Consider the following 16,712-nt stretch of genomic DNA (forward strand, 5'->3'; position numbering starts at 1 on the left):
TTCCTTTGTACGCTCCTAGAAGCTCCTACAAATCGTGGCTTGCTTTCCACAAAATTACTCTTGTGAAAACATTATGACAAGATTAGGATTTGACTCGTTTCTTCCCGGCAAAACCACAAACCACATTCTTCCAAAACAGCATCCTTTTTTTTTAGTTTAGCTTATCGCAGTATATTTGTTACATCTGACGGGCAAAGATTCAATCGATTGGGGTAACGATGAACCATATTTCCAGCAGCATCTACTCTCTTAGAACATCTTTGTCCAGACGTCAGTTCCCTTTTCTTCAAGCGATAGCCACATGAATCTAGCCTAAATAGGCTTTTATAATCCCTCAGATCATGCGTACTTTTGAGTAAGTGAATATTTGACAGACTAACTGATCGCATCCCTGCGACAGAAATGAGTGCTTTCTGTGAATCGTATGTTGTTGTCCAAGTGCCAAGGTTGGCCCTTTAAAAAAAAAAACATCGCGTACTTAAAAAATCTCGTCACAGTCCGCTCGCTTCATTGGGTATCGCGAGAATACGGAGTGGCGGCTGTGTGGCCCCTGTCTCAGTACGGACGGAGTTGTTTCTGACGTTTGAATGAAAACCCGTGGAAATTACCCCCATATTGGAACCATTATATAATGGCTTCAGCCCTGGAGCAGTTTGTAAACAATGTGCGGCAGCTTTCCGCTCAAGGTAGGCTCGCTCAACTCATTCGTATGGGAAGTAGCAGATAGTTAGCATGCTTATGCTACCCTATGCATTGCCGATAGCCAACTTCTCTTTGCCTCATCATTAAAAGAGCCCGATCGAGACTCTCGCTGCCAATAAGAGTATGCATGCTTGTATTATTACATATGATGAACGTGGATACATGGGGACTTGGTAGCTATTTCAACAAAATGTTCAAATGATACTTTCTCGGTCTGGTCTGGAAAATATTTTCTGGGCACTGTCCACCGGAAGTCCCACCCTGATCTCGCGTAATTGGCTGGCGAACGAAATCAAGTCATTTGATTGGTTCTCGCCTTCTTGCAGCTGGCTTTTGCGAAGGCCTTGACAGGAGAGTTGACCGAGCGAGCGAGCGACTGGTTTAAATGCATATATCTACAGTTAAATGTTTTCAAATGTTTTATAAGTCAAATAATGGGCTCCCCGTCTGTTGTTTAGCATGATCTTTAATGACAGTAACGCAATTGCGTTCGCACAGAATTCTTGTGTTATTCTCCCCTGCTTTCATTCAGGTCTCACTTTTTCATCTCAATGGGTGCCTGGAACTCGTAATGATCACAACACAGTAGTTGTACTCGGTCTGACAAAAGTGCATCTCTTGTTTTGAAAGTACTGGTTGTATGTGTCACTGTCATTTCTTCCTCTGTAGGCCAGATGACTCAGCTGTGCGAGTTGATCAACAAGAGCGGGGAGTTGCTGGCCAAGAACCTGTCGCACCTGGACACGGTGCTGGGAGCCTTGGACATTCAGGAGCACTCCCTCGGTGTGCTGGCTGTGCTGTGAGTGCTTCCCCCGTCCGTGCAAGTCATGACTCATTCCATTCCCCGGAGTGGTCTGCTGCGCTTTTATTGCACCGATCCAGTATTAGCTCGACTGTCATGGCTCCTGTTTCCATCCTGTCCTTTATCTTCATCGAGCGAATTATTCCGTCAACAGTGTGCCAAAGACTTATAAAACAACAATCATGAATGTGTATGCGTGAGTGTGGGTTTTTTTGTATTCGATTTGTTTTGCTTTGCTGATCCGTCCTTGTGACTGTGTTACAGATTTGTAAAGTTCTCCATGCCAAACATCCCAGACTTTGAGACCCTTTTCTCCCAAGTCCAACTATTCATCAGTACTTGCAATGGCGAGCACATCAGATATGCAACAGACACTTGTAAGTCCTGTCGACCAAACATTTTGCACTCATTTGCACTTCTGGCAGTCACTGGAACGATCAGTTAACGGCCTCCGTGACTACCGACAATGGTTAATGTATCAGCAGCCCTGTAAAAAAGAAACATCGGTCTCGCTCTAATTTGTTTATTCATGTTTGTCACATGATGTCCCTGACCTCGGCTTGAGCAAATGGATCTCTTTAAATTTGAATGAACCTGACCAATGTTACTGATTTTGTGTCCTCGCATAGTTGCTGGTCTCTGCCACCAGTTGACAAATGCCCTTGTAGAGCGGAAACAGGTAAGCTTGCACGTTAACATTTTTTGTACATTAGAGGGTCATTATACAGCGAGAATGTAAACAATATCCTTTTTCATAAGAGCATTGTTGATGCTCTGGATTCCACATTGAGTCATTACATAACCAGAATCATCTCTTTTGTCCTTCTCCTCTGCTAAATATTTGAACACATTTGAAAGTGTGGCCCTTATTTGAGTTGGAAGATTTGAGTCTTTCTTTCCTACCCTGTGACAGCCATTGAGGGGCGTCGTCATCCTCAAGCAGGCAATAGACAAAATGCAGATGAACACAAACCAACTTACCTCAGTTCACGCAGACCTGTGTCAGGTGAGTCATCTCTGGCAAAATAACATTGTGTGGTTGAAGTCGCACGCAGACGCTTTACAAAGTGGACTGTATGTTTTTCAGATGTTTTCTTACAATCGAATTTCATATCTGACTCCATTCTTTTTCTCTCGCTAACAAGTTGCCTTTTGCTTGTCCCGTGTTCTCCCCAGCTGTGCTTGTTAGCAAAGTGTTTCAAGCCGGCCCTGCCCTTCCTCGAGCTCGACATGATGGACATCTGCAAGGAGAACGGAGCTTACGACGCAAAGCACTTTTTATGTTACTACTACTACGGTGGCATGATCTACATGGGCCTCAAAAATTTCGATCGAGCACTGTATTTTTACGAACAGGTACGACCGCTGCCGTATTCCATCCACAGCGCTGCTGCTACATTTCTTTTTCAATGTTGAATAAGACTTGGTCCAGGCGTAATAAAGAAGTGATTTTGATTTGATTTGTTTTCACCGCTTTGAGGCAATAACGACTCCAGCCATGGCCGTAAGCCACATCATGTTGGAAGCCTACAAGAAATACATCCTGGTCTCACTCATCCTTCATGGCAAAGTGCAGCAGCTGCCCAAATACACGTCGCAAATCGTCGGGAGGTTTATCAAGGTAAGGGCAAACGTAATAACACTGATAGGAATTGAAAGCCAACGTCCGTGTGGAGACCAGTCGACACTTGTTCCCTTCCTTTTGCTTTTCCTCAGCCCCTGAGCAACGCCTACCATGAGCTGGCTCAGGTTTACACCACCAACAACCCGACGGAATTGCGCAGCGTAGTCAACAAACATAGCGAGACGTTCACGAGAGATAACAACACGGGCCTGGTCAAGCAGTGCCTCTCCTCCCTCTACAAAAAGAACATCCAGAGGCTAACAAAGGTGTGTGTGTGGGGGGGGGGGGGGCAGCAGCTATGATGTGATGATAAACCTGTCTAAGATAGCATCATCAGTTTTTTTAATATTGAGTATATTATCGAGTAAATCGAGTGCCATCTGCCTGCAGACTTTTCTGACATTGTCTTTGCAAGACATGGCAAGTCGGGTGCAGCTTTCAGGGCCTCAGGAGGCCGAGAAATACGTCTTACACATGGTGAGGTCATCCATCCGCAGCGACAGCATCGATACGCAGACACTTGCAACAGTTACGTTTGAATTCTTTTCTTTTCTTTTCTTTTCATTCTGCTGTGGGTTTGTGAGCAGATTGAAGATGGTGAGATCTACGCTAGCATTAACCAAAAGGACGGCATGGTGTGCTTCCACGACAACCCTGAAAAATACAACAATCCAGCAATGCTACACAAAATTGACCAAGAGGTGAGAAAGGTCACGAGTGTAACCGTCCAAAATACTCAAAGACGCTCCATGAAAAAATTCTTGCGCTTTCATTTTCAGATGTTGAAATGTATAGAACTTGATGAGAAACTAAAATCTATGGATCAAGAAATCACAGTTAACCCACAATTTGTGCAGAAGGTGAGACGCATGATTGTTTCTTTGATACATTTGCAGTTGGAATATCCACCATTGGCCTTTCAAATGGAACATTTCAGTTCATTTGAAAGCATTTCTAGAATTTGAATCTAACATGTGACTTTTATGTTTATTTAAGAGTATGGGAACGCAGGAGGATGATGTTGGCAGCAAAACATCAAGTTACTCCTGAGGGGCCTTAGACTGCCAGAAAATGCTGCAGCCCCCCAATACATTCTTCCATGGATGGGTTGGATTGTGTTTTTTTTTTTTTTTTTAAAGAGGAAAAACAAATATTCTATTGCATAAGGACATTGGTTAAGGAAGGTTTAATTGTTTGAAAGGGTGGTGAATTTGGTTATTCTTTCCTCTCAGTTTCTGAAGGATAACAAAGCGATCTTTACAGGAATTGGAAAAGTTTTGTCAGTGTTTTATTTATCAATGTTGAGGTTAGCGTGACACTGCTACGTTATCACAGGACACAATAATAAAAACTGGACTTTTTTGTTCCAAGCATATTTGTGAATAATCTGCTGCATGATGGATGTAACTCGAAGGTATTAAAAGGCTGCCAAGGAATAAATCTCCCTACCGCTATAATCTACATTTGTAACGACTGCAATGATAGTTCCCCTCTTGCTTTTGTTTAGAAAGCAGATAATCACTCGCGAATCTGCACACCGAAACTCGAGTCACAATCAGGCGCAGTGTTTTGTTTTTCTTTCTTTTGCTTTTTTTTTTTTTAAATAATAGGTTGGCTCCACTAGAGGTCGCTAGAGCACTGTACAGAAAATGGTTTTGACAGCTCGTCATTACAAGAAGTCAAGTCAACGGATATAACCAAACCGTCATGTCATTTGGAAGCTTTGCAGCTGTGGATCTGTAATAAACTGTTGACGAATTGCTTTCAGGCCTCTGTTAAATATGTATCATAAAAATGTAGGAAGATTGTACTACTATATGCATGCACGCAAGGCAGGTGATTTATGATCTAACCAATGAGTTCCTTCACACAGGCGGATGTCGCCTCTGGAAAGAATGGACCAATCCTGACGCATGATTGGCTTTGCAGAGGCGGGACTTAACCTCTGCAACAGATGGCATACGCCAATCCCGAGTAGTAGTCGCTCGTGATTGGTCCGCCCTTATGAACGGGGTAGGTCCACACACACACACCGTGGACGCAAGCTACTGTTGAAATTCCAACGCTAACCAACTTTAGCCAGTTGGCTAACATGTCATTTAGCCATCAATGTGGTTAAGCTGCATTCATGGCACCACAATGGCTTCCAATTGACAGGTAATATGCTTTTGCCAGTGTGTCGCCGTACCTACAACCAGAACATGCCCACTTAGCCACAACGCGGCAATTGGTGGAATAACGAAGCTGGCGAGCTAGCCAGCCAGCCAGCCAGCCAGCCAGCCAGTCCGTCCGGAGCTTTGGGCTGGCTTGGGGCTTTTTGAACAGGTTTCCTCGGCCGCCCGGTGGAGAGCTGAGCCTGATGCTGTGATTATCATGAGTCCCGCGGGCTGCCCCCATGTCAGCTGCTTCAAAGTGGACAACTGGAAGCAAAACCTGAGGGCTATTTATCAGTGTTTCGTATGGAGCGGTTCGGCCGAGACCAGGAAGCGCAAGGTAACAAGAGACTGGGAAGCCTAGTGGGCTCACCTCACTGAAGAGAGATGTGCAGTGCTGTGCTGTGCTGTGCGGAGTGAGTGAGTGAGTGAGTGAGTGAGTGAGTGAGTGAGTGAGTGAGTGAGTGAGTGAGTGAGTGAGTGAGTGAGTGAAAGGTCGCATGCGTGTGTGCATGTTTGTGGGCAGTAACCCCTTCCATGAAGGAAAAAACAATAACAACACACCCGTTACACAAGTGGCAGAACGGACCTCCGTAAATGGTACTACATGTCCGACAGCATCTTTTTTTCCTCACCACTGCGCCTTCAAGGCATCTTCCCCGCAACAGCATCTACAGATGGGTCTTCCCTCGCCGCTCATTGTAGGCTTGAAATAAACCATGCAATGAATCACCCACCCCCTACTACCAAATCCTGACCACATCTCCTGGATGCAACCATTTTTTTGCATCTGTGATTTACACATGTAGATCCATCCATCCTTCTATCCATCTGTGTTTGCATGCTTGCCACATCCCAGGTGCTGGAGAGCAAACGGCACCCCTGGCTGCCTCTCCGGCCGGCTGTGATCAAACAGAAAGTAGGAAGCGTACATCCATACTAAAATAAGCAGAGTCATTCTTTATTTATTTCTCCCCCCCCCCCCCCCCCCCCCCCCCCCCCGATGTCTCCTTCATTCCATAATTGCCCATTCCTTCACTTGCGCCGGCACCCCACCCACGGAGCGGACTCGCTTGGCAATCTTGCGCTGCTTGTGCCTCTTGCGGACAGAAAGGCCGACGCATGATTTTATAGAAGGGCGGTGGTGACAGGGGTGGAATGAAACCATAGCTTTTTCCATTTCCAAGTATGACATGGCTTGCCATTTGCTTGCAAGCAGTTCAGGATGTACACCCGGCGCCACCCTAACGTATCTGTTGTTTGACTCTGCCCCTTTTTCCAGGCCAAGTCATGCATCTGCCACATGTGCGGCGCTCACCTCAACAGACTCCACTCCTGCCTTTACTGCGTTTTCTTCGCCTGCTTTGCCAAAAAACACATCCATGAGCATGCCAAGAGCAAACGACATAACCTAGGTATGGTGTACATGCACACTGGATGGAGCACACAGGAGAAGTGATTACCAATCAATTGGTTTAGAATGAAATCAGGAAGTGTTGCATGAATTTGATGTATTACTTTTGATTTTATTGTTGGCCAATCGACAAAACATTATGAAATAGGTGATATACATCACTGCTCAAGAGAAACCTGCTGAGAAATGCAGGAGAAGAAAAAAAAGGGCATTCTTTTTTTAGTGTAAGCTGTAGAATGTGATCATGTGTAATAGCACATACAAAATGTCACCCTGTTGACCTGCATTTTGTATTCCCAGTTGTATAATGGAATTAGACGTTTGCAGCTCTAAGTGGAGAACATCATACTGCAGTGTTTGGGGGGGGGGGGGGGGGGTTGTCCGAGTGCCGCAGCAGAGACACCTCGGGTGTGCATGACAAAGCAAGCAAACTTTGGCAGATGTTCAGAACGGTTTGGAAGCTTCTTTATTTCCTCATCCGTTTAGCTCAGGAACACCCCCCCCCCCCCGTCTTAGTGTGTTCCCCCACATGTGTAATTAAGGGAAGTGAAATTGTCTGTCTAATTAGGTTAGCTGTGGCAAAAAAAAGTATAACAGAGAAAGTGGGAGGAGGGCAGATCTCTGTAGACCGTTAAAGAGGTAATTAAGTCATCTTTAACAAACCCTGTGGAATTAGCCAACATTTAACAAAGCCCCTCCTCCTCCTTAGTCGCTCTGTTCTCCACGTTGTCGTGTTTTCTGCAGATACTGGAGTTTCCGCCCACATTGCTAAAACAGCCATTAAAGTGGAATGGTTAAATGTCACCCGTGTTCATTTGCCCCCACACGTTTAATGAGCATAGTAGCAAGTCCTTGGAAGTACTAGCGCTATTGTTTCCTAGGAAGAAAAAGTAGTATCGAACATCCAGAGTTTTCATGAGGACGTTTTGACACCGCTGCCGTCCGCACGTTGAACTGAAAATGAATTTTGACGAGACCTTGCGGCGATTGTCTCAGCTCCCTGCATCAAAGCAGTGTTTCCCATCAGCTGACTCCATTGCAGAGGGAGGTAGGGACTTATTGGGTGTGGGAAAGACTTTTTGCAAGAGCTCTTTGATATTCACAATGGGCTTTCAGATGCTTTCTCGTTTGTACCATTAGCGTTATCACCATGGCGTTCCTTTCGTGAAGAGCTATTCATCAACAATATGTGCCCTCTCACTGTGACTCAGTGCAGTCGTGTGCTCCTGCAAATGTCAATCGTGACAAACGATACGGTCAATAAACGACTTTGACAATCGCATACCATTTCCTGTATGTATGTAGCGCTTGTACTTGGCCACCTCTTTCCCGCCCTTGGCCATACAGCCTCACCTGCAAAGAATGACGGCGTGGGCCAAAGGTCAGGTTGTCACGGCGACCGCAAACGGTAGCGCTGATGGCAGTGATGGGAAGCACAATGGGGCAAGCCTTTGGCACTCTCCTGGGTCGCTCCTCACCTTTGCACGGGATGCTCCCGACCCGACCCGAGCGAGCGGCGCCATTAGCGGATGGTGTTGACAGATAGCAGATGTGTCAGCTGATAAGCCCATTTGACTTGGCAATGCGACACCATGGCAACATTGCCTGAACGGCGAAAGACGTGAGATGAATCATCCAGCGGCTCATACGGCTCGCACTGACTCACAGCCTTGGACAAACCAACCAACAAAATAGATCAAAGTCGACCCTGCATTTCAATCCAAAAGTCTCCTTTTTCTAACGCTCTCCTTGTCTTGACTTTGCAGCGATTGACTTGCTCTACGGGGGGATTTACTGCTTCATGTGCCAAGACTACATTTACGACAAAGACATGGAACAGATTGCCAAAGAGGAGCAAAGGAAAGCCTGGAAAATGCAAGGTCGGTCGGTCGGTCGGACAACGTCTTAACAGCACCTTTGATTTGAAAAGCTCGCGCAGAAAATGCTCCCATTCAAATCCTGCACGCCTTCCTTCGACATGGACAGCGTGCTCCATCTTGTGCTCCATGTTGATGCGAGACCTTGAAAATGACTTGCAGGCGTAGGTGAGAAGTACTTGTCATGGGAGCCCACCAAGAGGGAGCTGGAGCTTCTCCGCCACAATCCCAAGAGGAGGAGAATCACCTCCAACTGTACTATTGGTTAGCCACCCCATCCAAAGCGCGAATGCCGTGACCCACTTTCTCGCTTGCGTTTATTTTTACATCACAGATCAAATGCTAATGATGCCGCATCATTGCTTGAAAATGTAGAATTGACTAATCCGTTGCAATCAGATTATTCTATCAGCTCCATGCTAATCACAGTCACTGAGGAACATATTTCACGCTACCTGGCCATTGTACAAATGTATCTATAAATAACATCTTGACATTGGACAAAATTTAAACAATATGCTAAGAAATGGTGTCCATTACAATAAGGACAGATGGATAAATGCAATTATATATATATATATATATATATATATATATTTGGTTTTATGATTAATCACAGCAGAAAATGAACGGGGAAATCCTCTTGTCTTGAACAACGCACAATCAAAGCAGGCAGGCAGGCAGGCAGCAGCCAGAAATAGCAGCCTGAAGCTAACAAGCTGCGAATCCACTGTGACTCGGGCAAATTAGCACATCCAACAAGCCCTGTAAAGCGCCCTCGAGCATCATCTTTGGGAGTGTCAGTCGAGAATTGAAAAGTAGGAACCATTGACTCTAGATTTCACTTCTTGGGCTTGCTTGCTTGCGTGCCTGCCATGTGTTTAGTTTAGCTGAGCCATTACAAAGGCCATGTTCAGATGACAATGGATCCTGTTGTACGTGCAATTGTCAGTCATCTGCAGGTTCTGACGCATTGGGTGTCCCTCCTCCGCTTCCAGGTCTACGCGGTTTGATCAACCTCGGCAACACGTGCTTTATGAACTGCATTGTCCAGGCGCTAACGCACACGCCGCTGCTGCGGGACTTCTTCCTGTCTGACCGACACAAATGTGAAATGCAGAGCAACTCCTGCTTAGTGTGTGAGATGTCACAGCTCTTCCAGGAGGTACCTTTTTTTCTTTTTTTAGCCCAAAGCTAAGAAAGGATTGAGAGGTGTGTAGGAGCAAGCGGCGATTGTTCAAATGTGTACACGGGACCTCACCAGTTCTACTCAGGCCATCGTTCACCGCACATCCCGTTCCGTCTGCTCCACCTGGTGTGGACTCATGCCCGTCACCTGGCTGGCTACGAGCAGCAGGACGCACACGAGTTCCTCATCGCTGCGCTGGACGTGCTGCACAGGCACTGCAAAGGTCAGGCAAATTCACCAAAACAGTTTTTTTTCCTATGATATATATTTAATTCTAAAGTTGCCGTTTTCATCCACATGTATTTTTTTGTCCACATTCCACTTCTTAAGCAGCTTGTTTGTTTGTTTGTACGTGTGTGTTCATACAGATGACAACGGGAAAAAAGCCAACAACCCAAACCATTGTAACTGCATCATTGACCAAATCTTCACAGGAGGCCTGCAGTCCGATGTCACCTGCCAAGTCTGCCAGTAAGTGTGCTCGTGTGTAGCATTTTGCAACACAGCAGTCTACTGCAGCAGCAGCAGCAACAGCAGCAGCAGCAGCAGCAAGAGAAATGAAACTCTTGAAAAGTGATCTGTAGCACCACCAGGTGGATATACAGTATACTATAGTAGATCTTGGCTCGAGGAGATAAATGTTGAAATGCATCTCCACCCTTCTCCTAGCGGTGTGTCAACAACCATCGACCCGTTCTGGGACATCAGCCTGGACCTGCCGGGCTCCTCTACTCCTTTCTGGCCGCTGAGTCCCGGCGGAGATGGCTCAACACTAAATGGAGAGAGTCACGCCACTGGCGCCACAACACTGACAGACTGCCTACGAAGGTAACCTGCATTCAAATAACCTCGGTAAAATAGTGCGGAGATGGAGGAGCGCTTTGGCCGGTCGCGCAATATCCGTCTCACCCTCGGGTTAGGTTCACCAGACCAGAGCACCTCGGCAGCAGCGCAAAGATCAAGTGCGGCGGTTGCCATAGTTACCAGGAGTCCACCAAGCAACTGACCATGAAAAAGTTGCCCATCGTGGCCTGCTTTCACCTCAAAGTATGACTTGTCTTTTTCACAATGCTCTTGGACCATCCTGTTTACATTTTGGGGTGTGTTTGGCAGCGATTTGAACATTCTGCCAAGCTACGGAGGAAGATAACAACTTATGTCTCTTTCCCTTTGGAGCTGGATATGACACCATTTATGGCCTCCAGGTGAGAAGCGTTGAACTTGAAAAAGTCCCAATGCCACGTTATGACACGACAACACCGTTGTGCATTTCAGTAAAGAGAGCAGGATGAACGGCCAGTACCAGCAGACTGTGGAGCCCTTCAACGACGACAACAAGTAGGCAGGCTCATCGCAAGCAAGCTGCAAATGATATGCTCCCCTTCATTCACATCTATCGTCAAGATCATTGAGATCACGCTGGCCGTCACAGCTCATGGGATTCAGACCCTTATTTACGTGGAAATGCTCATGATGGTCTGTTTTGTACAGTATGTGCTCTGCTCTTGACAGTGGCCACCACTCCACTCCACTCCACTCCAGTGAAAGTTAGCTGGGATAGGCAGTGGCTTATTGTTGTTTTATTTGTGACACGGCCCCCTAATCAAGATTGAGAAGCTGCTGCCGCCGCCGCCGCTGCTGATTGTCCCACTTCCTGTCTCAACCAGATACAGCCTTTTTGCTGTGGTTAACCACCAGGGAACACTAGAGAGTGGCCACTACACCACCTTCATCAGGCAGCATAAGGACCAGTGGTTCAAATGTGACGACGCTATCATCACCAAGGCCAGCATGGAGGCCGTACTGGACAGTGAAGGGTGAGCCAGCAGTGATCCACCGCATCATAACGGCAACATTCTATCAACGCTGCTGTCTGTCTGTCTGTCTGTCTGTCTGTCTGCTCCCCCCCTCTCTCTAGGTACCTTTTGTTTTACCACAAACAATTCCTGGAGTATGAATAGCGCAGCCCTCATCACAACGCATTTGAGCCCTAACGCACTACTGCAAGTCGCAAAACATTTCCACTGGAATTCAGGACGCACACAACAACAACAACAACAACAAGAACAACAACAACAACAACAACAACAATCTGCTGCTTGTAAACCTGCCAAGCCAGTCTGCATGCTGCTGGAGGTTAGAACTGACTGGTAGCCATCGTCATTTTCCACTCCTCCCTGGCTTTCTCTTTTACAGACACACACAAGCAAAGAGGTATGTGGGGCATTTATTCATAAATGCTGTTTTTAAGCAACATCATTCTGAAGCAGGGATGGGTGGGGGGGGGGGGGACTTATTGTTTATGGGATCTGGGCTGCTATGCAAAAACTCATGAAATGTCAGAGGGACTTTTGATTGTAGAACCAGTGTTAGTATAGCCCCAATTGGAGCTAAGATTTTTTTTCCATGAGGGGGGGAGGCCAAGGATATCTGTTTTTTCCCCCCCCCAAATCGTCCAAAATTTGTGATAGATATTTATTTTCTGTTCCTATGGGGCACGGGTGAAAATGGTGGAAAAAAAGACCTAAAAGTCTGGCCATTATCTGGGGTCAGTGCCCAACGGCTCCCCTCTAACACCGCCCATTTCAGAACACACAAAAGATAAAGAATGAACGCGCACTTACTGTGTGAGAATATCCTGTTGCTGGTTCTGTCAGTCATTTCTTTCTTAGTTGGTGAGCAGGCACCTCGAGAAAGAACCGAGCGAGCGAGCGACTATTTGCGGAGAAGTCAATATTCTATCGTATGTTCCTTTCAGAGATTCCTCAGCGCTGTGCTAAATGCTTATCGAAACTGCTCCAAGCAGCGTCAATCTAAAGACAAGGCTCGTTTTTTTTTCTTGTATGACTTTTGAAACAAAAGTCATTTGAACTCACAAGCACACCATGCGTCAGTCACACCGTAGCCTATACGCACGCACGCACGCACACAGTCTCCAAATGACCAAATATTGTAAGATTTTTGTTTTGTTAATGCATTTTTGCTGCACTGCAGAAGAAGAAGAAAGTCAAGGAGCAAACATCTCCTTGAGAGTTGTATGATCAATATGATACGGTTGTTTCTTTGTGTCACTTTCAGTGAGTGGGTTTGTTGTCCTTTGACGACATGGGAAGATTGGGTTTTGCGCTCCCCTGAGTGCGCCGGATATTTCCGCCTCTATTGCTGCTTCCAACTGTCACAGGGGCGGATGTTACTCAGTAAATATTATATTTTTATAGAAATAATGTCATTCTAAAAGGATTGGTTTACACTTTTTTGCATTCACTCTCTCACGTCGTCCGTCCGTCCGTCCGTCCGTGTTCTATTGTGCTGTGTTGTTTTCTATGCGCAAAAAGAGCTAAGCCACCTGCAAATGCTGCTATGGCAGCTTAGTCTTTGGTTAGATTAGCTTTATTGTTTCCTTTGTTTTGTTATGATGGGTTTTCTCGGCCAGTTTAGAAACATACTGTATATTCATTCATGTTCAAGGTAAGTGCTTGTGGTTAAATGCAAAAAACCAATAGGGGATGTATCTTCAGAATAGTACAGTACGTACAACGGATCAAAGTTGATTCTGCAGTGTATTATTGTTGGCTGCGTGCGTGCCTGTCTGTGTGTTTGTCACAAAAAAAAAAGAAAAAAAGACCGTGTGGGGAAATGAGCTGGTTCTTAAAAAATGTGGTTGTGTGTGTTGGGTTTGTATGCACGTGTGGTGCGCGTGCGTATGTTGTGTGTGTGTGTGTGTTTGTGTGCTGAATCAGTACTTGCGTTCAGCATGCCGCCCAAGCTGAATCTTTTTCTTTTCTTTTCTTTTCCACATGTATGTAAAGTATATCAATGTACAGTTTGTACGTAAGAGACAAATGGTGAAATGTCTATATTGTTTTTGCTGGATTCAGCCACGGGAGTCAAAACGGTGTCTTGCCTTATGAAGTTATTCCTCGAGTCCAAAAATGACTGCAAAGAAGGACAGGACAGGACAGGACGCAGTGATGGCAAGGCACTCAAATAAAGAAGTAAAAAAAATGTCTTAGTCATTTTGTATTGGCTTGTTTTCCTCAAGGGCATAGAAAGCGAGCTCCAGCTCATTTTTGCCGCCAGTTAGTGAAGGAGCTGCTCATCAATATTTTTGACCCAAAAGGGTATGAAAGTTGCACCATTAAAAAACTCAAGTTTGAAACAAGTAGGAGTTGATTCACAGCTAACTGATAACATTCCAATCCATTTTTCATTGACACTTTATTCGTGTTGACTGCCATCAAAATATGATTTACAAATAAAATAACAGAGATCCATATAGCGTAGCAAAACACAGTCCAATTGCAGGGGATTGCTCAAATTGACTTTCCTGATAAGGACCGGTGAAGAGTGAAACAAAGGAGGCCAAGAGTCCACAAACAAAAAGGATTGCATTTGGTAGACTGTAGCTATCAACTATACACACTTTGTCCAGCAGATGGTAACATCGTGCAGTGTTTGAAAATTCAAGTCTTGGAGTGAGTGAGTGGTGAGTGAGTGAGTGGCTCGGCAATGATCAATATGGTAGTGGGCTTGCTTTCCCTTCATCCTTTTCTCATATGCCATATACACACACGTATAGTATCACCTTAGCGAGCGATGCAACGGTGATGATGAGAATGATTTTTGGGGTGCTCATACTTTATAACAAGAAAGAACTATTTTGCTCGTTTAAACAGCTAGTGGAGCTACTAACAAACACAATGAAAGTGGCCAAGCAATCTCATGGTTGAGTGGAGCAGGATATAAAACCATATCTGTGACCTCTTTCAAATGGCAGGAAAACGACATGACATCTTGCATAAGCCCGTGTACTTTTAGGAGACATGTTTTTGTTTTTTTGCATGCGTACCTTGTGCACAAATTGATTGCACAGCCAGATTGCAGGTAGGTTATAAGTGGAGCATTTGACGGCATGAAAGGTGTCTTCTAAATCCTGCCATCAAGCATGCGCATGTGTGATCAAAGCAGGCTAAACCCCTCGCTGAGCATCTCTTGATCACACGGCAGGTTTATTTTTTTATTATTTTTTTTTCCTTCCCTTTTCTCCCTCCCCAGCACAAGGGCATCTGTGCTGGATCAAACACACTGTGGTGGTGGTGGTGGTGGTGGTGGTGGTGGTGGTGGTGGTGGTGCACTTCCACAGGCTCATTTTTGGACCTCAGCACTACAATGTCTCCTTTGCTTCTTTTTTCCATTATGCAGGCAAACTTGAGTTTGTTGGCGTGCTTGCCACAATCTGTTTCAGCTATATGTTAAGTCTTTGAGTGCGTCCACTATGTAACTACAGCTTGTCTTTTTTTTTCTTCTTCTTGAAGTGAAGTGAAGTGAGACACGAATGTGGGCGACATAAGTGTTGCTGGTCAGTGCAGTGTCTGTTTTGATGCTAATGAGAATGATGAAGGTTAATAGCAGTCACAAAGACGAGCCAGAGTGACAATTGCATCGCTGGTCGGATTAACTTTCGACTGGACAGTCAGGAAAATGAATGGCGAGATTTGACTTTGATGAGCACTTTGATGACAGTGTACATCTTCTGCGCACTAAAAGGTAGCTTTGAGTGCGAGTGGGCACTAAAAAGCAACATTGACACTCTGTTCCCTCCCTCCCTCCCTCCCTCCCGCCGGGCACGGGCACGGGCACGGCAGCTCAATTTGCGTCTAGTGTTGTGGCTTTTTGGACATTTTTCATTCATCACGGTATTCACGATTGGCCGTGGGGGAAAGTACGTCGTTGCTGATTCCTGTTCAGGCCGCAGTTTGCCTGCCATGCATTGTGGGCAACTTTGGAGCAAGCATGTTGGTGGTCCTGCAGATATAGTATGTGGCATTTCATTTTTGTTTCAAACTGACAACTAGTATGTGAATGTCTGCTTCCGTTGGCCTCGTGTAATTGATTGCAGCTCATCTGCTCGCTCGCTCGCATAGGGGTAGGATATGATGGCTGGCACAACCGTACGTATCTGCTTTTCTATCGAGTGAGATGTGCCGCTTTCATCTCATCTCCATCCACTCACTCACTCACTCACTCACTCACTCACTCACTCACTCACTCACTCACTCACTCACTCACTCACTCACTCACTCACTCACTCACTCACTCACTCACTCACTCACTCACTCACTCACCTGCTACAATGGGATAGCATTACCGCATCATTTGCTGGCTTTCTCGGCGGCGGGAAGAGTCATGAGTCATACTCGTCGGGGCGACCCAGGAGGCGAGGAAAGGGAACGAGGTTCACTCGTGCATGTAAAGTGTCAAAGCGACTCGACTTCACGTACGCCGATGAGACTATCTTAAGCATGCATGCATGCATGCATGCATGCATGCGTGCGTCAAAGCGTGCATAACATCTGATGTTTATCGTTTCATTCATCTCGTGTCTCTGATGGTGTCCAATAGAATCACTTTGTACAAATGAATGTCATAATATGACATGTGAGTTTCAGTGATTAGGATATTTTACAAAACGTATTTAATTCAGTTGGAAAAAAGAATGTCTGTGCGTTAAGTTGATTTATTATTATTATTCTTACCATTCAGATGTGTGTTTAGTACATGGAATGAATAGCAGTGCTACTACTAACAGAAGTTGAAGGTCTTCTTAAAGCAAATTAGTTTGTCCCGCAAGACTAATTGATTGATTTATTCATGCCTCCAGACATGAATAAATGACGATTGAAAGCATTTCAGAAGTACACGTTCCAAAGATAATCAAGACGTTTGTAGGCAGGCAGGCAGGCAGGCAGGCAGGCAGGCAGCCTCATTCATGTTGTATCCAGCTCAAATTGCGCATGAGACGCGTGAATCGACTGGAAAGTAAATCAAATACACCATGAGAACAGGAAATGGGCTTTTTTTTAATCGCAGAAAAGGACATTAGATTGTCCGACACGTACAATCAATAACTTTCTCCTATTTTAGGGCAACAACGTTATCACAAATTCTTAC

General features: G+C 45.5%; 2 protein-coding genes across 3 annotated transcripts; both read left to right on the plus strand.

The window, feature by feature from the left end:
- Positions 1 to 263: 263 nt before the first annotated feature.
- On the plus strand, positions 264 to 4,891 carry cops3 (COP9 signalosome subunit 3). 2 transcript variants are annotated; one of them, XM_088360598.1, is made up of 12 exons: positions 264 to 355; positions 1,372 to 1,501; positions 1,769 to 1,881; positions 2,134 to 2,183; positions 2,418 to 2,510; positions 2,681 to 2,860; positions 2,985 to 3,125; positions 3,221 to 3,394; positions 3,519 to 3,605; positions 3,716 to 3,829; positions 3,908 to 3,988; positions 4,125 to 4,891. In XM_088360598.1, exons 2-12 carry the CDS (start codon positions 1,377 to 1,379, stop codon positions 4,176 to 4,178), a joined length of 1,212 nt encoding a protein of 403 aa, XP_088216724.1. In that variant the 5' UTR covers positions 264 to 355; positions 1,372 to 1,376; the 3' UTR covers positions 4,179 to 4,891. The 2 variants fall into 2 exon arrangements, with proteins under 2 accessions (XP_088216724.1, XP_088216723.1); XM_088360597.1 differs by lacking the exon at positions 264 to 355 and adding an exon at positions 458 to 686.
- Positions 4,892 to 5,129: 238 nt separating this feature from the next.
- Positions 5,130 to 13,489, plus strand: usp22 (ubiquitin specific peptidase 22). The gene is made up of 13 exons (XM_088360594.1): positions 5,130 to 5,621; positions 6,564 to 6,696; positions 8,462 to 8,575; positions 8,735 to 8,836; positions 9,571 to 9,737; positions 9,837 to 9,984; positions 10,130 to 10,232; positions 10,431 to 10,589; positions 10,682 to 10,808; positions 10,875 to 10,966; positions 11,037 to 11,099; positions 11,429 to 11,578; positions 11,680 to 13,489. The coding sequence occupies exons 1-13, from the start codon at positions 5,502 to 5,504 to the stop codon at positions 11,720 to 11,722; spliced, it is 1,521 nt and encodes a 506-aa protein (XP_088216720.1). The 5' UTR covers positions 5,130 to 5,501; the 3' UTR covers positions 11,723 to 13,489.
- The last annotated feature ends 3,223 nt before the right edge of the window (positions 13,490 to 16,712 follow it).

Source organism: Syngnathus floridae, chromosome 18 (genome assembly GCF_059516105.1).
Source record: "Syngnathus floridae isolate MCC-2025c chromosome 18, RoL_Sflo_1.0, whole genome shotgun sequence".
Classification (NCBI taxonomy): Eukaryota; Metazoa; Chordata; class Actinopteri; order Syngnathiformes; family Syngnathidae; genus Syngnathus; species Syngnathus floridae.